The sequence below is a fragment of the Tiliqua scincoides genome, chromosome 1 (assembly GCF_035046505.1).
Source record: "Tiliqua scincoides isolate rTilSci1 chromosome 1, rTilSci1.hap2, whole genome shotgun sequence".
NCBI lineage: Eukaryota > Metazoa > Chordata > Lepidosauria > Squamata > Scincidae > Tiliqua > Tiliqua scincoides.
In genome coordinates, this window is record NC_089821.1 from 215,204,371 (window position 1) to 215,227,209 (window position 22,839).

The following is a 22,839-nucleotide window of genomic DNA, read 5'->3' on the forward strand; positions in this document are numbered from 1 at the left end:
GATGTCCGCAACCTTCGCACCAGGCAGGCAAGTCACCATGCGGTCCTCACATCCGTCGCAAACCCCCCTCTCTATGTTTCTAATAATCGAATCCCCCACTACAAGAAGCCCCTGACCCCCCTCCCGCCGAGGAGTATCCTGAGTGCGCTCGGATATGGGCCCATCCCCTGGAGAAGGGATCCCCCCTAGGGGATTGTTTCCCTCCTCTCCAGGATGACGTCCTCCAGTCCCGAGACTTCCCACCCGGGCAGCCGAGGAGCTGCACGCCTGAGGTTGGGACGAAGCCTGATCGTCCCCAGAAGTCTCCCCACGGTCCTCCTCTGGCTGCCTGCGCTTCTCCAGGTCAGCCACCAAGGCTTCAAGGGAGCGGACGCGTTCCCTGAGAGCCTGGAGCTCCTTGCACCGAGGACACACCCATGACTTATGCCCCAGAGGCATATAATCATACATGTGGCACTCGATGCAGAACACTGGATAGCCCCCACCCTGCTGCTGGCTGTCTGACTGCATAGCTTTTTTGTTGTTGTTGTTGTTGTTTTATTTAGGGGTCCTTTTAAAAACCGTACACTGGATAGCAGCCCTCTTCTCAAGGGAAGAGGAAGGGCAGTGTCTGGGGCCCTGGCCTCCTCGCCCTGCTGCTGAACTCGCCCAGATGCTAAACTCTTGTGCCTTACCTGGCACTTAGTTCCCGAGGCACTGGGTTCCCAGAGGCCACACGCGTCTGCAGAGAGCCTCACGTGATGGCCCGCCTAGCTTTATACTCCTGGCTGGCTCCTCCCCCTCCTTCCTTCCTGATTGAAAGGGGGCTGGCCTTCCCAGGTGAGTTTACAAAAGCTCAGGAAGGCAAATGGCTGCTGATGGGCGTGACCTACTCTGCAGGCTCCTGAATGGACTGCTTGGATTAGCCTAATGGGGCTCTTAATGGGTTGGGAATTGGCCCTTCCTAGGTCCTTTCCCTCCTAGTTCTGTTCCCTTAGGCTGGACTGTTTTTGTAACCTCAAGCTAGTTTTTATTTGGGTTTGTTTAATTATTTATTGCTCTCTAGATCCTGTGTCCCAATTTACTGACCTGTTTAGGTTATGTTCTAACTTAGATTAAGTTTAACCTGGGTTAAGTATAGGTTTAATTTAAACAAGTAGAAAAACCTGCTTTCCACTTTATCCTCCTCCCTTCCTTCGATTAAGTGCTACCTTAGGTGCAGCTAACTTTCAACTTTGATTTAAATGCCCGACCCTTGGGCTCTTACTCATGAGTAGGACTCTGCTCTTACTCACGAGTAGCCCTATGTACCTCCCTTAGGTGCTAACTTTCAATTTTGATTTAAGGTTGCTTTAAAGGTAAGGTTAAGGTTAGAAGACAGGGAGTTAGAAAGACAAAGCGTTAGAATGAGTACACTTACCTCCTCCTCCTGCTCCTCCTCCTCTCCTTCTCCAAAACTCAGAGGTCTCCTTGCCTTCTCCTTGCCCAGATGCTAAACTCTTGTGCCTTACCTGGCACTTAGTTCCCGAGGCACTTGGTTCCCAGAGGCCACACGCGTCTGCAGAGTAGACTTACTACTGAGTAGACTGGTTAGGATTGTGCCCTTAAAGCAGTGGTTCTCAAACTGTCTGAGAGTGTTTGAGAGCCACTAAGTTCTTGCGTGGGCAGGAGGGGGGAGGCAACAGGGGTAGGGAAAGGCAGCAGTGCGATCCCCAGGATTGTGCCGCTCAAGGGGGCTGCAGGGGCTTGGGTAAACGTACCCAAGCCCATGCAGCCTCCCAGGGGTGCGGGGAGCCCGGCTTGACCTGCAGCAGGGCTCCCTGCAGCAGTGAAAGTAGATGCAGAGCGATCGCACTTTTGCTCCGCATCTACTTTCACTGCTGCAGGTCGCGCCAGGCTCGCGCCAGGCAACCCCCGGGAGGCTGCAGTGGCTTGGGTACGTGTACCCAAGCCCCTGCAGCCCCCCTGAGCAGTGCAATCCTGGGGATCGCACCACTGCCTCCTCCCTGCTTCCAGGCCCTACCTGCTTCCAGGCCCGCATGCTGGGGCATCGCGATGACCCAGTTTGAAAAGCCCTGCCTTAAAGTCATGGTTGCAGAGTAACAGTGCTATTTGGGGTTTATAGTACCAGGCCATACATTACTGGTATGCAGGGCTTAATGTCTGAGATGTGAAATAATGCAAACAGAAGAACTATGTGAAAGCACTCCACGAGAGACAGAATAAGTTAATATTGTATCGATTAAAAATTGTTTGAAAAATGTGCAGTTAGTGCTAGTAGGGCTGTGTTCAAACCCATCTTGGTAATTTCATTATTTTTTCATCTGTTGTCCAAAATTGTTTTCCAAGGGTTATTTTTTTCTACCTTTTCATAGTATCCCTCTTGAAACAATGCATTATACCACCACTATTCGTTTTTGGCTACACCACCATGCCCTGATGATGTCATTGTACTCTGCAAGGCTATCATATAATTACATCATCCTGCTGCCCTAAATATGAATGTCCAATCTCACTACCATAAGCAAAATAGAAATGTAGTGGGGCGAAGCAAAATTCTATGACAGGTGGCATTGTGTAGTGGTGAGGGAGGCTTTTATACTGCAGGATTTCTCTGGGGAGTGAAGTGCACAAATTCATTCATTGTTCCTCCCTTCAGGATTGGAGGGCAGGTTTTAACAATCCAGCTTCCATGCAGTACTTTACAATAGCAGTGAATGGCAGCCAAAGGGCTAGTCTGACATTTTCTGCTGCCATAGGCAAATTAAAGGTATATTGCCTTGTATCCTGAGTAGCGTAGCAAGTTATCCAGATGACAAGGATGCTTCTTTTTCTTTTTGTGCCAATGTGCTGCTAAGCTTCTGTGTGCCTCCAGAGATAGAGAAAAAGATTCCCTCTGCAAGATATCTACACTCCTTGCAATTTGGCACCCTGTGCAGCACCTAATTTGCCTCTATAATTAGGCTGGCCCTAGAGAAGTCACTTGCTTACCTTGAGATAAAGTCAAAAAGTACATCTGGAGGCAATGTGAGGAGAAAAACTGTTCCCAGGTTGCCTGAGCCATTAAGAATCAAACTTGCTCATATCTGTTTAGTCCCATCCAAGGTTCTGTTTATTGGTCACAACTTGGGAATAGTCTTTAGTAAAATACAAGTTATGCAGTATATAATACTATGTATGAAATATTGCAATCCTAAAAACAGTTCAGATGACCACTACCATTTTCTTTAGTGAGGTTGTCTGATGAATTAAATATTATTGTTCTTTTGATTTTCTTTGTAGATCACCCAGGATTCCATTATAGCCCAGAAGGAGAAATCAAAACATCAAGTAATGTTAAAGAAGGAATTGCCTCACACAGGATGCGAAGGAAGTCAGGTAATAATATGTCTTGCTGTTCCCCCTCCCAAATTGAACTTTTAAACCATGCTTTAATTTATGATTGATGTCACTGGATATGTGGAAATAGGATTAAAAACATTGTGGAAAGATTACTGATGAATTATATGGAGCTTTTAAAATGTCTAGAAATCACTATTTAAGTTATGATTAAATATCAGATAATACAAAACCTGCAAATCAATTTATAATCACAGTGAAATTGAAAAGGAAAATTTATGCACATTACAGGTCATATTAAGGTTAGGAGGGATACATTTTGTCTCCTTTTCCAGTAAGTGACTTGCTGGCATGTTTCCATTGAGATACATGTGAAACCCAGTTTTTTAGTCTTCTGTATTCCTACTGCCCCAGTAACCAGTATATGTTGAGCAGTGTTGAATAATTTGAGTTCCTGTATGTATGTGTGCAGGTAGTTCAGCAGATAGCTGAAAAAAGCCTTTTCACAACACTAGATCCTTGATGAATCTGGAAGAATTCAAAATAATGGTTTTATCAATGAAACCTTGCTTTCTTTAATGGCTAAAAGTGGAAGTCGAGACTGAATTAAGGCACAAATCAGAGACTAAAATAAACTCCTCCTTGCACTGTAAACAACATAAGAAAATAACTATTCATGTTAAGGGAAGCAGCATTTCATTCTACTTCATGTTTTATTTAGTGTGCCTAAAAGTCAAAAATGGTCTGATCCTTTAGTGCTCTGACAAGTCCTGTTGCATTATTGCTACATCAGGAGCTGTGATGTTGTGCCAGAACAGCAAAACAGTCCCAGATGTTGCATTAGGCAGCAACATAAATAGGGGGCAGGCTGAAGAAATGACAACACTTTTTGTACAGTCCTACCCACCTCAATAAGGCAAAGAGGTTTCCACTGCAGCTATGCAGGAGTAGTCTGATAACAAAATATTAGAAGTAATGCAAAAACAAGTGTGTCTGTGGACTGTGACATACTGTCATCTGTGCTATGCAGTACATTAACCATGCCTGATACCATCAGGTTCACAGGCACACAGGTCATAAAGGAAAGAGGGCCTGGAGCTGGTATTAACTTGAAGAGGTGGGGAATTTTCTGTTCCACACTCCCTACCTGCCTGTCTGTCTTGATTTTTGATTTTCCTCAGCCTAGTAGCTCAAAGTGGTCATCTTTTGCTCCACCATGAAGGAAGCTGATGTTGGATATTGAGAGGCACTGTCAACTATATCCCTGCAGCTTTAATCACAAAAGTCTACATCCTCCTTCTCTGTTAGGTTCCAGAAACTGCCTGCTTTGTTCAGTAATTTCTTTTTAGAATGCAGTAATGTGATTTTTTTTCTCCTCAGAACCTTCATCAAGACTCCATAAAATCATTAAGCCAAGTGGTGAGTTGCTTAGAAACAAATATGGAACTTCTTTCATTAACAGTAGACACTAGCCACATAATTGAAAACTGTTCTAAATACATTTCAGAGAGGTTAGTCTGTGGCCAAAAAAAGTCAAAAATACAACATCAGAAATGGCAGCATTGGAAAAAAACCAGTGGGAGAATGTTTAGTTTCCCATTTCAGTTATTGTGCTTCACCAAAAGACTTTAAAGGAGAGAGACTGTATAAAATGCTGAGCTAAAATTTATCTTGCAAATTTGATTCTGTGAAATGTGGATTTGGCTTAATACTGAGACTGTCTTCCTTCAATAGAAAAGTGATTATTCCTCTTTATGTGTTGGATTAGCATGGGAAGAAGTGGTATTTTTTTTCTATTGACTGTTGCTGCTATAAATTCTTCATTTTGTTCTTACCTTGTGTACATTTGTCTGTGCATAAGTAAAACGACAGGCCCTCCGTGCTTCCCTTGGATTTCTTCATGGCCTTTGGGCCCCACTGTTTAAAAACGTTTTTCTTTGTGCCCATGTATATTTATATACCTGTCAACTGTGAATAATATTTCATGGAGCTGACAAAGTGGGCTCTAGTCCATGAAAGCGTATGCCACAAAAATGTTACTGTTCAGCATGCCATGAGAGTCTTTCAAACACCTCTAGCAACAGGAAAAGCAGAATCACTTTTCTGCAAATGTATTTCATTTGTAGCAGCAGAGTATTTAGTTCATAATGTTACCTTAATGATGGCCTAAATATGCAGCACAGATACAAAATACAGTATAATAAACTAATGAGTATACATAATGCATAATCATAATTTGGTTGTGCACTTTAAAGTGTAATATGATTTATCTGCAAACCTAACTTAGACTTGCTGAAGGTGGAGTTGTGGGAGCAGATTTCATGCCACTCACTGGTTTACTATACTACTCTCAGCCCCTTCCTGGAAGGGGGAGAGGTTTTTTTCAGGTGGCAGAGAGGAGTTTTAGATAACTAGTCCCCTCTTCCCTTCTCTCTCCCTCTGATATTCAGCTTAGCCCTAGATTTGAGCATGCTTAACTTGGGATTTTCTTGTGCCTATAATATTTGATATTATGTTTTTAGCAAATACAGTGTTTTATTAGACTAAGGGTGTAATCCTAACCCCTTATGTCAGTGCTTTCCAGCACTGACATAAGGGCAATGCAGGTCTAAGGTAAGGGAACAAACATTCCCTTACTTTGAGGAGGCCTCCATGAGTGACACCCAACTGCAGGATGCAGCACATGTCCCATTGGCACCACTGGAAAGCACTGACATAAGGGTTAGGATTGCACCCTTAGGCAAGTGTTTTCATACCTTATGGAACTGCGTATTATACAAATGATACTTAGATCTGTTTGTCATTTTATTTCAGAAATCGATTCGGGTATACAAAAGGTAAGTTCTGTCCATTCTTTCCTCTACAGACTGGTATTTTGTGTTTTGCTTTTTAAGATTGGTGGTGTTCAGTCATCATTTTAGAACTTTAAAGTTGTTTGCTTTTCCCACATTAACTCTCACATTAACCTGCCACCTAATGGCCGTCAATTTCTTAACTTTTTTTGTCTCTGTTGTGCAGCACACTTGAAATCCTGTTTGCTGCAGCAGATGCAGAGCACTGGCAGTGCTGGGGCCATGGGGTAAAGTGCCACCCCCTGACTGGAAGTAATTGTGTTATCGCAATTACTTCCAGAATTATCATGCTGCTCTGACAGCCTCCCTCTTCTTCTGCTGTTTTTAAAAGGAATGAAGGGGGAGGCTGGCAGAACAGAGTGACTTAGAACTGTGCTGATAGTGGTTTCGAGCTTGTCACTATCAGCACAGTTCTTCACTAAGGACCACCTTTTATAAAGGGGAAGAAGGGGGAGGCCCCCAGATCATCATGGGGTTGTGCCAGTATTGGCTGTGGGCTTGCAGCCACTGTTGGCACAATTCCAGACAACACTGCTGGCAGCCACCCCCTTCTTCCCCTTTTAAAAAGAGAAAGGGGAGCCACAGCTTTTTTGCTTTTTAAAGCTCACAGCAGCAGCCTGCCTCTATCCCTTTTTTTAAAAAAAGGCAAATACTGTTGTGGGGGGCTGTGGCTGCCATTTTTGCTTTTGGGGAGAAGTAAAGTGAAAGAAGTGGTTGCTGAGTGCACACTATGGGGGAAGCAGAGGAAGTGTATGGTGGTGCCCCCTGAATGCTGCCCAGGAGTACTTGTCCCCATTGACTCCCCCCCCCCCAGATATGTCAGTGATGCAGAGCAAGCTCAAAGCATTTTGATGCTGGAGGAAGAATAGCCAAATGATGTATGTGTGCATACAGTATCCAGTCTATCAAGACGTTCTCCTATGTAAGCCCTTGTCAGAAGAAGGAATCCTTGCGAAAGCACAGTGGATTGTACCATATTGGTCAGATAGGTCAGTCTCCCATGGCACCCAAAATCTACCACATACCTTTTGTCATGGTATGCTTGTTTCTGAGTACACAAGGTAAGAATAGTATGCAAAGCGACCATTGTTGCTTTCTGATAAGAAGTACTGCGTTCAACCATTTCATTAGACTTTACTGGTCAGTGTCCCATATGCATTGTGGACACACATTAAGCCACCTGCATTTTTCTAGACACATTCACTCTCCTCTTGAAACTGAAGATCAGATTTTCAGATTAAAAAAAAACTGAAATGTAAGCAGTAGGCGAGCAATTGGCACATACAGGCGTGACCCCGTATCCACAAGGCTTCTGTTCCAAAACCGCAGATACTAGCAAATGCCCCCCCATCCTCTGGAGGCAAGGGGACCTCTGCTCCCCTCATTTCAGGAAGGTCCTCTGAGCCCAATGGTAAAACAAAAACTACTTCTTGTTTCTCTGTGAAAATGGAGCTCTCCTCCAGAGGGGGTGAGCGCTGGGGGGGCCCCATGAATAAGTGAATCCACGGATACAGGATTCATGAATATGGGGGCCCTGCTGTACTTAACCTGATAATTTTGATTTGACAGCAGGAAAAGGGGAGGAAAAGAGCATTGAGATGAAATTGTGAAGAAGCTTGGCAGTGGAATTATGAAGTAGCCATGTTTAATTTCTGCTAAAAGAAATTAGCAGATGACATTGGAAAGCTGTCTAGGTCAGAGCCACTCAAGCCACAGCCCAGAGCCTGATCCAGGGTTTGGGCAGATCTTACTGTTGCCGACCAGACGCCACACAAAGTCCTCCACTTTCAGGGGCCAGGGACACTCTGGGCAGTTGATTTTGCCCAGACAGCTTGTCGCATGGCCTTCTGGGACGCTGGGCAGCAGAGACAAGCCCAGAGTGTCCCTGTCCCCTGAACATGGAGGACTTCTTGTGGTGCTGGGACAGAATGGTAGGATGCAATCTGAACAGGGACCATTTTTGTAACGCAGCAGTCGTGAGTTTGAGCACCACTGGTCTCAGTGGTGAATGGATTGAATGGAATATGTTGATAAATTAAAAAGAATCAATCAGTAATACATTTCTTAGTGTAAGTACTTCAACAGGGCACAGAGAGAAAATGCATGATGTGGTTTTTAGTCAAGTGCCTTTTAATCCGATTTCAGGGGAAAATTGTTGCTGCAGGTTCACCTTCAAAGAGAAAAGATTAGGACATGTGCAACATCCACCAGTATGAAATGCATAATCTAACAGCATATGTTATTTTTCCAAGCGGATTAGTATTGAAGGAGCCCTGTTGTCTCAGGCGGAATACCTCATCAATCCCAGGAAAAAACTTTCATTGAATTGCAAAGGGCTAGAGGCCAGCGACCAAGACGATAATCCCCTCACAGGCCTCACGGATCAGGCAGATGCCGATGATGAGGAAGAGACTGAACAGGTAGTTTCCTTGTTTGGTGGGTGAAAAAGATATATACACTGATCCATAAAAGTATAACTTGGTAGAATGGGGCATACAAGTGTGCGAGTATGTTGTTTTAGCATTCAGAGCACCAAAATGATCTTAACAACTTTACTTTGAGTGATACATGTTCACTATATGTTTCTAAACTTAGTACCCGAGTGTGGACACTGAAAGCGCATAATTAGGGCTAGCTGTTCTAGCAAGGGAGGGAGGAGCTCTTTGGAAAGCACTTCCTGCCAGTCCATGAGTGAGGAGGATGCATGGAGATTATGAAGCAAGGCTGTAACACAAGGGAATGTGCAAATGGGGAGGGAACCATGACCAAAGGGAGAAAAGAAAAATAGATGGAATAAAGAATGAAAGGAAGGAGTTTGCTTTCTTCCCTTTGGTCATGTTATCTTTCCATCTCCACTATTCTGGTCACCTCTTGTACATGATCTTATGCCAACCATTTCTGCCCAATGTTGCATATATGCAATGAGGACAAAATCTGTACACCTGTGGGCTGGGCAAAAATGGGTTAAAAAAAAAAAGAATATTCCCTAGTTATGGGTGGAAATATCTCTAGGTACAGTCCAGAATCTAGGATCCATTCTTCTTTCCTGTTATTAATTCAAGAATCCTTCCTTGGAATCATAAATGACATCAGTAAAAGGTTCCTGCTGAAGATGTATGTGTGGTTACATGCGCTCTTGCTTACGCACACAGAGCATGCATTCAGATGAAAGGCAATGGCTAAGAGATTATATTTCAAATCAGGATTTTCCCTGGTTCTAATTTCACCTCTCTTATGAACTCAGTAGGTAGCCTTTGAGAAGCCAATCCATCTTAACTTAAAGTTCTGTACAAATGCTTAGTTGTGACAATGGCACCATGGTTGTCACTGCAGAACAGTGTCTTCCTGAATAACCTTCCTAAAGCCCACCATCAACCCTGTTATAAGGAAATATTCTATCCCAAAAATGTAATGTTACTGTGTTGCCTTTTCCTGACCTTTGTCAGCTCAAGAGGCACCACAAGACAGTTGCTGTGAATGATTATGCCACAGCTCCTTGTTGAACTTTGGCATTTTTCAGACTTCGCATTGGTTGAAGACCTTTCTATTTAAAGAACTGTTCATCACAGTATAATCCTTCTTTCTTACTGTAGAGCACACAACAAAATTTGCAGCAGAAATCAAAAGGAGGTCGCAAAAGGCTAAATAGTCAAGCTGCTGAAAATTCTGAGAAACGAAGAAGCGTTAATCTCAGCAAATGTGAAATTCAGGTACTTCAATATGTCTGTGACTTGTGTATGCATATGTTTCAACTGAATCTATTTAGAGATATGGAGTCAACACCAACACCAAGAGTGGTCATATTCAACAATGAGAACTGAGGGTCATACACCTATTTATTTAATGCAGCATTTCTCAAACTGTGAGTTAGGGACCTTATTTCTAGTGGGTCCCACAGAGCCTCCAATGAAAACAGAGTGGTAGAAAGATCAGATAACTAATTACCTCAATCTCTGATGCTATTCAAAAATCAGATAGCTGCTAACTGCCCTGCAAAGAGCTGAGCTCCTGCAGTTTGCAAGGGGCTGAGAACTTGCAGTTTGCAAGCTTGTATATACAGGGAGATAACATTTTGAGCATCATTTTTCTGGTGACTAGTCTGTCAATGACAGGTATAGGGGCAAGTGACGTCTGGGTCATATAATTAAGCTCCTCAAGCCTTGAGGCTATTCATTAGGGCTACCTCCCACTTTGAAACCCAGGCTCTGATAACTAATCAGAGTTATTTGCAACAGCAGGGGGATCTGCAGAGGGGGCTGCGAGCCTCCCGGAGGCCAGCACAACCCCCAAGTATGTGTAAAAGCCTAATGGGCCTAGCAGCACTGCGATCACTGCAGCGCTGTTGGGGTACCCATTTCTGGGCCACTTCCCTTAAGGGGGAATGGCCTTCTTCCAGTTCCCCTGCTGGGTTGCGACCCACCAGTTTGATAACCACTGTTCTAGGAACATGAGAGACTTTGTGTTGGGTGGGAAGGAAGTAGTAAACAAAACGGTTTATACCTAATAGGGAGGAGGCTAACCGCCTAATCCTATCAGGCAATGGGCTGTCTGGACGAAGGGTTTATGACTGAAACAGTGTTCCACTGCGGTAAAATGTGGTTGATGGTGCATGCAGCATTCTGTCAGCGGACATTCTGACAGCTTAGTTTACTACAGCTTTGCCACCAGACCCTGCTATACCTACCAGACTTGATAAGTCAGTGGTGGAGGCAGGGAGGAGGAGGAAGTGGGAGGTCTGTGGGAGTAACTGAGAGGGGAGGAACTGGGGCGAGGAGGTGGCAGGAAGGAGTGGGTCTAGAAGCAATGGCACGTGCCAGACCCTGTCTCCTCCATTTCAAACTTCCTTGCCCATTTTCTCTCCTCAGACATAAGCCCCCAAAGGCATATGTCAGAGAAGACCCGTAGGTGGCCCCAGGACTTATGCAGAGGTGAGTACAGGTTGAGCCTCATTACTCGCATGGGTTCCATTCCAAGCACTCATGTGGATGGCAAAAAACGCACTATAGCAAATCAATTTAAAAAACAAAGTTTCTTTGCTCCAAAGATTTAAAAACAGCTTTGCGGACCTTTGTGTTATAAGATAAGAGTCATTAAGAAGACAATCCATCAATCAGTTGTCCGCTCAGTCCCTCCCTTCACCAATGCAAAGTGATCACCTTTCTTTCACGTGCTCAGGGGGAAGGGAGGGGTCCACTGGAGAGAGAAGAATTGATGGATTGTCAGCCAGCTGCCCCCCCTCTCATTAAGGAGGCTATTGTTAAAGGATTGTTCAGTTTTTTAAACTGATTTTAAAGGGATGCATTTTTCCCCTTCTCCAGGGATCAGCACATTCCTTCTCATTTGCAGTGGCCGTTCACGTTGAGTCAAATCCATGTATTAAAAAATCTGTGTATAAATAGGCTGGACCTGTATAAATGTTTTATACCTACCTCCTGTTTGCCCATGGGTCACCCCTTCCACTACTGGAGTTAGTGTATGCCTTTTTGGCCTGGCTGGCAGGGAATAGGATTGAGGCCTAAAAGGGGAAACTTCCTGTTGTATACCTGTACAGGTTTGTGGAACCAAGAGGTCAAAAGGGACTGCAGTTTACATATTGATTCAGATTTTGCTTTGCTAACACTTCGTAGTAGTGTATATGTGTGTGTGTAATAAACAGTAAAAGCCACATTAAGCAGCAAACTCTGTTAATTGGAATCTTCTCCTGCTACCTCAAGCCCTCAACCCCTTCCTAAGCGCCCTCTCTCACTTAGCTGACAGGGATCCTTCTGTGATGCTGTTCTGCCCTCCTTTTGTCTTCACATGGGCTTTCAAAGAATAAAGGCATTCATTCCTGACAAGACCTTGTGTGACAGGAAGTGGAATGTCTCCATTCTTAGTGGGCCCTTAGCTAGGCCCTAGAGAGGAAGGTGGATTGGTGTCACTCAGAGAGCCTCTATCAGGTAAGAAAGGGGCCACTGAGACTTGTAATGTTGTTAATTAGCATATTTGGGCAAGCAGCAAACTCCATTTCTCATGTATGTCCAAACTTTACTGAATATAAATATTTATATATTTTGACATTTCATGAGCAAAAGCGTCTTAAGACTAGTAATTCGCTCTGTGGTCTGAGAGGCTTTTGCATGAAGTTTTATTTATAAAAATGACTTGATTCTCATGAAGAACATTAAAAAACAACCCTGTTGACTGTGCGCTGCTAATGTCTTGGTATCGTGGGTATAACCAAGAACATACTCTAATGTGATGGTGTGTCTAATTGAAATCCCTGGAAGTTTACCATGTTTAGCTGTATATTGGATTGCATCCAGCTGTGTTTTTGCTTTCGAATAACAGTATCATAGAAATTCTGCATGTTGCTCAGAGATGGAACTAATTAAATGTACTGTTTCAAACCTCCACAGAACTCCAAAGAACCTGTAGATGAAGCATCTTCCCAGGCAAAGCTTCCATTTTCCTGCAGTGCAGGTGGTGAAACATCTAGACAGTTCACATCACAAAACAGCTCATTTATGGCGAGCATCTTGGGGAGAACAGCTGCAGTTCGAAGCATCTGGACTGACCATCAGATTCGGCAAGCTTTGTTTCCAAGCAGACGTTCCCCTCAAGAAAATGTTGAGGATGAAGATGATTATCAGATGTTTGTGCCATCAGAGTCTACATCCAATTTAGCTTCAGTTGCAAGTGAAGAGCGGGTCCCTCCAGTTCGTCCTTGCAGCTGGCATGTAGGACTAGCCCATCAAAGTGAAATCTCCAGTTCTGACTCTCACAGAATTGTGAGGCGAGCCAGCAGTGCCGGTGAAAGTAAAACTTCACCATCTGGTTCACGATACAGAAAAAATGACCTTGGTCAAAATGCTTCTTGGAATGAAATTAGAGGTTCTAAGAGTGACATGGACAACCTTCAGGCTTACCCAGAATCTTCAGAAGAACTAACAATTGATGACATAGATCATGTCTATGACAATATAAGTTTTGAAGATTTTAAACTAATGGGTCTAGCTCAGAGGGAAGAGTCCGAACGTGCTCCCCAAGGATCAGCTAGAGACTCACTCTATGAAACCGAGGACCAGGAAGTTAGCTTCAAGAAAAGACAGATGCCTCAGAGCAGGACCTCCATTTCTACCAAGAGAAATGAAACTGTTCCCAGGATAAGCACACCTTCTGTAAGTTCTTATGATCTAAGAATCAGTGAGGAGAATATCTATGACACAATAGTGCTTCCTGAGCAATCATTGCTGAATTTCAAATGTGATCGCCTTAAGTGCTCCAAAAAGAGAAGTTTTCTGGGCCTGGAAACAGATTTTGCATGTTGTGATAATCTCCGACAGTTCGTTTCTGAAGAAAGTCTCCAGTTCAGTGAAGATGAAAGTCCATATCATTATGTTCCATTAGATCATGACTACTTGAGCTTAGTGGATAGCTCCTCAAACTCTGATTCTCACTCACATAAATCTGCTGCAGATAAATTGTCGGAGGAAGTAGATGAAATCTGGAATGATCTTGAGAACTATATCAAGAAGAATGAAGAAAAGACACGAGACAATGTTCTTGCTGCTTTTCCTGTCTGCAAAGATGACATGGACAATAACGCATCTGCTGGAACTACTTGTGAATTGAGTACAGATGCAAAATATTCACTGTCCTCTGCTCCACTGCCAGAAGCACCAGTTTTCCCCAAAACACTGTCCAGCAAGGTAGCAAGATTAAGTGAAGCCAACCTTAGGCTTGAAGAGGCAGCATCATGTAAAGCAAATTCGCTACTGAGTCTCAATCGATCTTCCCTCCCCAATGAGAGAGCTTTTCTAGATAGTCTTTATGAATCTGCCAGTAGTATTCTCTGCAGTGCCAATGCAGAGACTGCTGACAATGAATTGGATGCTGTGGACAAAACAAAGAACAGGGTCTTCATGATGGCAAGACAGTACAGCCAAAAAATTAAGAAGGCAAATCAGCTTTTGAAAGTGAAAAGCCAAGAGCAAGAACACCTTCTCAACCGGCAACAGAAATTGAAGAACAAAGATTTAGCTGCTATTTTGGAAGAGAAGAAGCAAGGAGGTCCTGCCATTGGTATGCTACCAACATTTTATTTCCCCCTTCTTATAAACACAACTGTTAAAGACCTTGGAAGTAAAGACAGTTAGTCTTTACTTCTAGTCTTTACTTCTAGTTAGCCAGTGTTACCTTAAATTATACTGAGTAAAATAAAATCCATGCAGCTATGCCCTTAATTCTTTGTCATTGTTAAGAGTTAATGTCTTGATTTCCAGCAGAAGGCATAAACTGATTACTGGTCTTTAATTGTGCTGACAAGTAAGGCCATATGGCTGCTTAGTGGTTGGCAACCTTCAGTCTCGAAAGACTATGGTATAAGCCTACAGCACCTGGTATTCCCAGGCGGTCTCCCATCCAAGTACTAACCAGGCCTGACCCTGCTTAGCTTCTGAGATCAGAAGCTCTTGCCTGAGATCAGGCATGAGCTCAGGCATGTGCTTAGTGGCTATCATGACATAGTCCTAGCCAATACAAATTCATAGAGCAGGGCAGTGCATTTGAGAAACACTAGCTTAGACTCTGGTTTCAGTCTTGTCTGTAATCACTTCCTTGGTTACCATTAGTGACTTGAAATTTGTGCCCAGGCAAGTGGTAGTGTTGGGGTACATTTTCTTTTTTGAAGTCTTTCTCCTCATGCCTCTTCAGGCAGCAGAATCCTCAGTGTTTCCAGTGACCAGCTCTTCCCAGTTGGCATTTTTTTCTCTCCAGGATATACCTGGAAGTGACCCTACATAATGTTGTAGGATCATTTCCTGACACATCCTGGTGGGTGTTGCAGTCTCCATAGTGGTGCTGAAAAGGTCAGTTTCCACCCTTATGAATCTGGGCTTGTCCTGGGATCACATCAAAACTGCACATACAACATGGGCTGTTATACGTGTAAGGTGGGTTTTCACACGCACAACTAGCCAAGTGCCATTTTTCCTATATTCTACCTTCCCTCTCACGATGTGTTTCCTAAGGTGGTTTACAACATGAGACAAGTTGTCAAGTTCCATTGTTGCCAGCAACACAGAGTCGGGGTTGGGCTGGGGTTCTGCCTATCACCCAACAGCCCTAATGTTGTGAGCCTGGAGAAGGGGGAGGGGACATTTTCCAAAAGGCTACAGTCTTCCAGAAGGCTACTCACTTGACAACAAGTCTCATCAAATTAATTAGATCTTACTCCTGAGTAAACATTTTAAGATAAAACTGCAAATGACCATACCTGCCTGTTTAGTTTGATTACATATTTGCTTATATAAGTACTGTAGAGGGGTGTGTGTGTGTGGTTTTGTTTTTGTGTCTTTCATATTGTGGCATTCAATTTTGTTTTCATCCTTTTGGTGAATCCGCGTTTTTTGTTTTATTTTAGGTGCAAGAATTGCTGAATATTCCCAGCTCTATGATCAAATTGTTTTTAGGGAAAGCTCACCCAGAACACAAAAGGTCAGTTCTCAGGAACCATCAAACGTGAGGTATTCGTCACCTGTGTCAACATCTCAGTTAGCTGCTGAAAGCTTAAGGGCAGATGACTGGCTTTTTCACTCAACGTACAGTAACGGAGAACTTTCGGATTTCGCTCCCTGGCCAGAAGGCTCACACCTGAAGTCTAAGAGCTCACCTTCAGAAATGAGTGCAAAACAGAGCATGAGGCAGCTGCCAGCAGCCTGCTCGGTCCCTTCCCTTCAGACTCCCCCTCACCTACCTGTTCCCGGACAAAGGTGGAGTGCTATTATTAGCCAGCCCAACAAAGAGAACTTGCATCACAACCACATTTATAACTCTTTAGGAAGGAGAGAATGCAGCGCAAAGCCACAGATGTATAGCAGATCACAGTCTTCTTCCTCCATTGTGGTCAACAAGTCCGGGGAATCAATAAATTATCCTCATGAAATGGAAAAGAAGCAGCTGCATTCAAGCAGGAACATTCTGTCTGACCGCTATCGAGAATCAGTGCCAAGCGCTACTCCAGGACTTGAAATAAGTGATGAGACAAAGCAGGTTCCTGAGAGTTGCTCAGAGGTGATTCTGCAAGACTCTCAAAAAATTCTAAAGGTTAATAGAAACTTGCTCTCCAATGCACAAATAGCTACCCAAAACTATTTTTCTAATTTCAAAGACACAGATGAAGGTGAAGGGGATGACGACGACTATGTTGAAATAAAATCTGAAGATGAAGGGTCTGATTTAGAGGCTTTCCACAGTCTAACAAAGCTCTCAGATCCAAAGACAAGTGCACATGCTGACCCTTCAGAAACTCATGGTGGCAATAGTCTATCTTTGGCTTCCACTAAGCCATCAGACTCTTACTTGACTACATGCAGCGATTCAGATAAATTGAATGATTACCTGTGGCGAGTACCATCTCCTAATCAGCAGAATATTGTCCAGACTTTAAGGGAAAAATTTCAGTGTCTTAGCTCGAGTAGCTTTGCTTGATGTTTTTTAAAGTTCCTAATTATGCTGCCTTAATTTTGACTAAGGTTATAGTAGGACAGCCAGTACCGGTAATGCTTTTGTAGGTTTTTATTTGTTTTTAACTATCATCTGCTGAGAAAGTGAAAGTGGCCAGGTAAAAGTGACTGGCTGGGTGCCGCAGAAAGATTCCTGACTTGCTTACTTTTGCATTCATTTTTTAAATCTTTTTTTCTGCTACTGAAACCTTGTCAATGAGTGTGTACAACAGCAAGTCAACATCAGCCAGAGTTCTGAATTTTGTGGAAATGGCACTTAAGATGAAAAAGCAGGGAGGAAAAATGTGACATGTTGGAAAATTGGCAGTGAGATATCTGCTGTACCATCTGTAGCAATTGTGCATACAATAATCTCAGGTTTATTTGCTTACAAACCATATTTACATTTTCATATGTGAAATACTGTGATTGGACTGGAGCTTTTTAATGAGTTGTCCTTTGACTCCACATGGGTTAAGATTTCCTGCAACCCGGTTTCTGCAAATTTCTGCAACCCAGTTTCCAAATAGTTTTGATAAATAAAATGTGCACTTGTGGTGCAGACCAAAATGGAAATCTGGGATCAAGCAGGAAGGCATTTCCAAAACACCTTTCCTTGATTTCAGTCTGCAGAATAGTTGGATGATTAATTTCCTGTTTGGGAAGTGTCTCTTGCAGGCATCGTTAATTCAAATCTCTAATTGACTAAACATTGGCCTTGAAGTGAATCTGGCCTACTATAGGTAAAGATAAAAGGACTTTGATTGGTTAACTTTTATTTCAATGCGCTGAATACATTCCATTCTTTTGGAGATGATGTATCTCCATTTATCACGTTGGTTCCTACTGCTGGTGCTGCTGTGTGTTAGCCTCTTGGTTGCATAGCTTTGGCTCAGATTACTTGAAAACAACAGTGTGTGGACACACAAGATTTCAGATGAAGGACATTTAACAGTGAATTTGTGTTTTACTGAGCAGGGATTCCTTCTAAAGCATTGCTTCCACTTTCCATACACCACTTCACTGTAATTCAAAGCACAGTAGTCCTCTTAAGTTTTAAAATGTTGTCAGTTGCTCTTATGTGATTCTGACATAAAGCTGACAAGTGTATATTCTGTTCTACTGAAATGAAGATTGAAGGCTTTGTGGTTGCTGAACTGTGTACTACAAAAGCTCTTGCATTGTTGGAAAAAAAAAAGTTGAGCTTTTCTTTTGGTTAGACCATGAACTCAGCTTGGCTTATGCTCAAGGCCATGTTAGTTTCAGTAGAATAATTCAACCTGTGTCTAGTAAAATAGATGAGGAATAATGTAAGTGTATATGAGATGGTGCAAATAGCAAATATTCTTTTTTTATTTAATAAAAATGTAAATTGATGTAAATAGTGATAGAAATTAATTCTTGTGCATTAACATATACACTTAGATTTCCTTGTACTGGTAGAGAAATTTTGTTAACCTGATAAAATGATGAGATGTAGGCAGTGGAGGCAGAGAGAAATTGGAACACATGGCTTTATAAGGGACACACATCCATATGTTTGCGGTTCTTTTTGCTTTGCTGGTAGGAAAGCAAGTAGCTGAAATTCACACATGGCTAAGTTCTGAAATCTGATCTGTTAAGCTCTTGTAAGAAATTTAGGGAGGGTTATAAATCTTGTCTCTAGTTCATGCCTTTGTAAGTAGTTTGTGTTAACACCTATTGCTGTTTGCCAAAAATACCAGTAATAAGGAAAGCAAATCCCTAGTTTAAAACCGTTCAAAAGCATAAATTTTGGTTTTTATAAAGTACTGCTCCTCATCCAAAAATATGTAGGTAAGCTAGCAAAAAATAATGCCAGTGTTTATTTGACTGGAACTCTGTATATGCACTTGGTAAATAAAGAGTTGGAGAGACCATGCATTTTTCTGAAGAAAATATTGTTTCATGTCTGTTTCCTCATATTGTAATAAGCTCTGCTCTAGAAGGTTTTGTTTACTTTGATGTGCAGCCTTCTAAAAGGAGCCAAGGTGATATGCATTCTTTTTTTGTATTAAAAATAAATCTGGATGTGAATTTTCTGCAGCCTCAGGGCAATGTAAATGTGAATGGATTCAAAGTAACAGTATCTGCTCCTTGGTACACAAAAAGTGAGTTAGCACATGGATGTTTCCAAAGACAACCACTAGTGCTGTAGGTCAAAGAGGCCCATTTTGCCTCCTGAGCTCTCCTGAGCACCTTGCTCCATTCATTGCAATGGGTGGCACAAAAAATGTAAGGTGGATCCACAGCAGGGGAAGCAGCAGCTAGCAAGGGGCCAGAAAAGACATTGCAAGGTTGCAGTGGAGGGACTGTTGTGTGGGGTAAGCTGCAAACTGGATATGTCATAGCACCACCCATTATGGTTCTCCCATTCTTGCTATTTTAAAGGTGGATTTCTCTACTCTTTTGAATATTTATACCTCCCTGTTGTAACATTTGTGTTAAAATTTGAAAGGTTGTTTGTTTTACCCATGTAACATTGCTTGTAAGACTCCTGGTTTTAATGTATTGCGCCTCTGTGTCTCTTGGGAGTACCTGCACTATACTACTGGGACAGGGTTCAAAATGAAGTCAGTTATGGATGGATTCACATTATGTCTTTCCTAATTTCTTTATACAATTTGTTAGTATTTTATTCTATTGACAAGAGACAGAACCTCTATGTTGCACTTTCTCATGACTCATTTTGTAAGGAATATGTAAAAACAAAAGTGTATGTACATGTAGAAGACATCTTAAGTAAAGCTTTTCTCATTTTGTTATGCTTAAAAGCTGAGATTAAAGCATGCCAAACCTGAAAACATGTAAGTAAGTGCTGCTTAGGAAAAAAAATAAAGACTATTTGTTTGCAGCAAATTATTTTCAAAACTGCAGCTTTATTGTACAGGAAATGTTTCAGAATATGTGTTGCCCAGTACCAAGGGAGTTACAGCTCTGCAGCTCTTTGTGTGCTTTGCAACATTTCCAACACTGACTAAGATAGGCAGGTCTAGCATTGGTGCTGCAAACATGATGACAATTCCGGACATATATCCAAAATGATAATGGGAAGCACATTATCATTTTCATGCATGCTTTCTCTGGTTGCCTCCTTCACATTGTTTGTCAATGGATGGTCCCCTGGAACATGTTCCTAGAGATGAAATGAAATTGCAGCTGTTAATTCTTAGAGCTTCATAGGAAAGGACTGGCCTTTTAGAACAAGTAATGATTAAGAGGCGGCCAGATAGATAATGGAGAGAGGTGAGGTCACTCACCATCCCATGCCAGCTCTCCAGACTTGCTCAGAAGAATGTACTGCAATTTGTACCTAAAAGGATTGCAAGAGATGCTCTGGAAACTGCCAGAAATCTCTTGTTTAATAAACGTGGGATTGCATGGGGAGGATGCAACACCTGTAGGAAAAAACCCCTTAATTTAAGATTTTCAGGAATAGTGTATTAAAGCAAGTGACAAAGAATGGCCATTAGAATTAATGGCCATTAGACTGATTGGTTGTTTACACAAATATGTTTTACAGACTCTCCCAAAATGACCTCACAGAAACTCTTTACCTTCCAAATAACCACTGATCTTGGAGCCATTGGTACAAGCTTCAGAATAGTTATCCAAAATGGATAGTTATTCAAAATGGTCACTACATGCTTTGTGATGTTGCACCTTGCCGGCATGCCTGAAGGTAAAGTTCTATTAAAACATCTCTTTTTGAATGAGCTTTGGAATGGTTTGTGATTCTACACCCTACCCTGCTGCAGGTCTCAGAATAAAGGTATAATATTAAAGCAGTGGTTCCCAAATGTTTTAACACTGAGACCCTCTTTTTAACATGACACTCTATCAGGAACAACCTAGCTTTATGAGACTTTAAAAAGCTTCACTTTGCCAGTTGCTCAAGTCTGTTTTTATCCTTTTCACTATGGTGGGGGAGGGGAACCACCTTCCGGAGCGTTTGTTGCGTTCCATATTCATTGGATCAGGACCATTCTAGTGGCCTTGCATTCCTCTTCAGCTGGCTTTTTATTTCATGACTCACCAAAAATCAAGTTGTGATGAACTGGTGGGTCCCAACCTTCAGTTTGGGGACCACAGAAAAGGGTTGTTGTGTAGAATAGCTATTGAAATAAAGGGGGAGAAAAAAGAGCTATGGCTCAAGCTGTTCAACTGTGCAGTTCATTCAAACACCCATAGAACTGCACTGGAAGAGGTGCAGGTGCTACCAACATGGTAAACAATAATAGCCCTGCCATCTGTTGTAAGTGCACACAGGTCACAACCTTCCCCACCACCTCCTCAAACCTTAAAAAACAGACCAGCTGCCATAAAAATATAAACACATTGAGACTTAAAAGGAACAATTCAATTGTACATTGACAACTTACAAAAGGTTAACAAAGGAAGTGCCCCATCCAGGCATTCAGAATGCCAAGAATGGTGTGTTAACTTCATTGGGGGGGGGGGGGAAGGTTCCTAGTCCTTTCCACTGCATTTCCATGGCCATGAAGCCTTTCTCCTCAAAACTACACTGGTCAGCAACCACCAGCCCTGCTTGAATGCATGAGCCTGACTGTTTCAAAGGATGGGAGGCCTTCCACTGGTTAGTAGCTCTGTCCCAAAATGAGAGAGCAAGAACTGGGCCCATACCAAAGGAAAAGAGTTGGGGGGCAGCACTCCTGCTCTTTCTAGGAGGTAGAAGAAGAGGGGTGGCCACTGAGCAGGAGCAGCCAGGCTAAGAACCAAATGAAGTGCCTTGTTACTGTTGCCTTTCCCCTTCGACTTTCACTTCAAGGCCCAAGTTGCTAAACCAGACCCTGAACTCTTCCTTCTGCCTCCCCAGCAGGCTCATGTCTGCCCACAGGTAAGGATCACTGCTTGGAATTGGATTGAGGTGCAGATCCTATCCACACTTTCCTGGAGTAAGCCCCATTGACTATAATGGGTCTACTTCTAAGTAGACATGCATAGAACTGGGCACTGAGGCAGGGTCTCTGAGAGGAATTTAACGGGGGGGGGGGTTTACAAAGTTTCTTTTAGGCCCATTTGCAAAGGTGGAGGGGTGAAACAGCAGGGGGGAGGATGGTGATGGGGGCAGAATAGGGGCAAGGAGGGGTGAAGCAGGGTTAGGAGAGGGTAGAGACAGCTGGAAAAGTCTTTGGAGACCAGGTCTACCCACCCATATGGTATCAGTAGTGTCCCCAGCATTCCTTACGGGTAACAAGTCTTAGATGGGAGAATGTCAGATCCTAGGAAATTTCTCCCCCCCCCCTTTTGACCCTGGGCCCAAATTACCCTCTTTACTCCCCTCTCCTAGGCCGTGCTCTGAGACTGCAATCTTATACACATTTACCTGGGAGTAATCCCCCATTGGCTACAATGGGATTTACTGCTGAGTAGACACGCCTAGGATTGGGCTTTGACTTCTAAAGTGACGTAGGTGCAGGATGCGGCCCAACATCCAGATCCTGCTTGCTTTACAGCATGATTCCTTCCTAAGAGCCCAAGCCTGTCTATTCAGGAGTAAGTCCCATCATAGTCAATGGGGCTTCCTCCCAGGTAAGTGTGGACAGGACCGCAGCCTGAGCCCCACAGGAGGCTGCGAGGCGCATTCTCGGGGCGCAGCCTCTTCGCCTCTGCTGCCCACCTGCTGGGACTTGAGCGGTGCGTCATTGCCCGGGCTGCAGCAGGGCAGCCGGCGGAGAGGGAGGGAGGGAGCGCTCCGGAGCGCCGCCCCGCCCCTGGTCCTTTGGAGCGGAGCCACCCGCGGGCCGCCGCTGGGCGTCCCTGCCCCGCCTTCTCCGGGTCCTCGCATCGTTCGCAGCGGGAGCAGCGGCGGCGGCGGCGGCTCTCCTGCGCGCCCCACCATGAGGCTCTCCGCGCTGCGGCGCCTGGTTTGGAGAGCGGCGGTGCCGGCTGCGAGGCGCGCGGGCAAGAAAAAGAGGCAGCCGCTGCCCAGCCGGGGGGAAAGCTGCTCTGCGCTCCCGGCCCGCCGAGGGATCTGCGGCACGTGGGGCTGCCTGGAGAAGCAGCAGGTGGCCTCCGGGGCAGGCGGCAGGGGGGCCCCCGGCACCGCGACCAGGTAGGCGGCGAGGCGCCAGGCAGAGGCTGTGGTCCCGGAGCCCCAGGCTATGCATGCCTACTCACTAGCAAGTCCCATTCTAGTCAATGGG

The 22,839-nt window shown here is 43.8% G+C and overlaps 2 protein-coding genes and 1 long non-coding RNA gene across 5 annotated transcripts in view; 2 read left to right on the forward strand and 1 right to left on the reverse strand.

Annotated features, from left to right (window-relative positions):
* Window positions 1-19,594, forward strand: part of PLEKHG1 (pleckstrin homology and RhoGEF domain containing G1) — a 146,263-nt gene extending 126,669 nt beyond the window's left edge. The window contains exons 13-19 of the mRNA XM_066615658.1: window positions 3,262-3,357; window positions 4,699-4,737; window positions 6,133-6,155; window positions 8,423-8,590; window positions 9,764-9,880; window positions 12,569-14,234; window positions 15,574-19,594. Of these exons, the coding sequence (XP_066471755.1) occupies window positions 3,262-3,357; window positions 4,699-4,737; window positions 6,133-6,155; window positions 8,423-8,590; window positions 9,764-9,880; window positions 12,569-14,234; window positions 15,574-16,640 (3,176 nt within the window). The 3' untranslated portion in view covers window positions 16,641-19,594. The remainder of the gene's footprint in view (window positions 1-3,261; window positions 3,358-4,698; window positions 4,738-6,132; window positions 6,156-8,422; window positions 8,591-9,763; window positions 9,881-12,568; window positions 14,235-15,573) is intronic.
* On the reverse strand, window positions 19,517-20,789 carry LOC136640497 (uncharacterized). The gene is made up of 2 exons (XR_010793791.1): window positions 20,709-20,789; window positions 19,517-19,808 (listed from the first exon to the last, which is right to left on the reverse strand). It is a non-coding gene; the product is annotated as an uncharacterized lncRNA (long non-coding RNA).
* A 1,725-nt stretch (window positions 20,790-22,514) lies between these two features.
* The window catches only part of MTHFD1L (methylenetetrahydrofolate dehydrogenase (NADP+ dependent) 1 like), a 134,937-nt gene continuing 134,612 nt past the window's right edge, over window positions 22,515-22,839 (forward strand). For all 3 annotated transcript variants that reach the window (XM_066611295.1, XM_066611297.1, XM_066611296.1), the window contains exon 1: window positions 22,515-22,748. In XM_066611295.1, coding sequence (XP_066467392.1) covers window positions 22,534-22,748 — 215 coding nt within the window. In that variant the 5' untranslated portion in view covers window positions 22,515-22,533. The remainder of the gene's footprint in view (window positions 22,749-22,839) is intronic.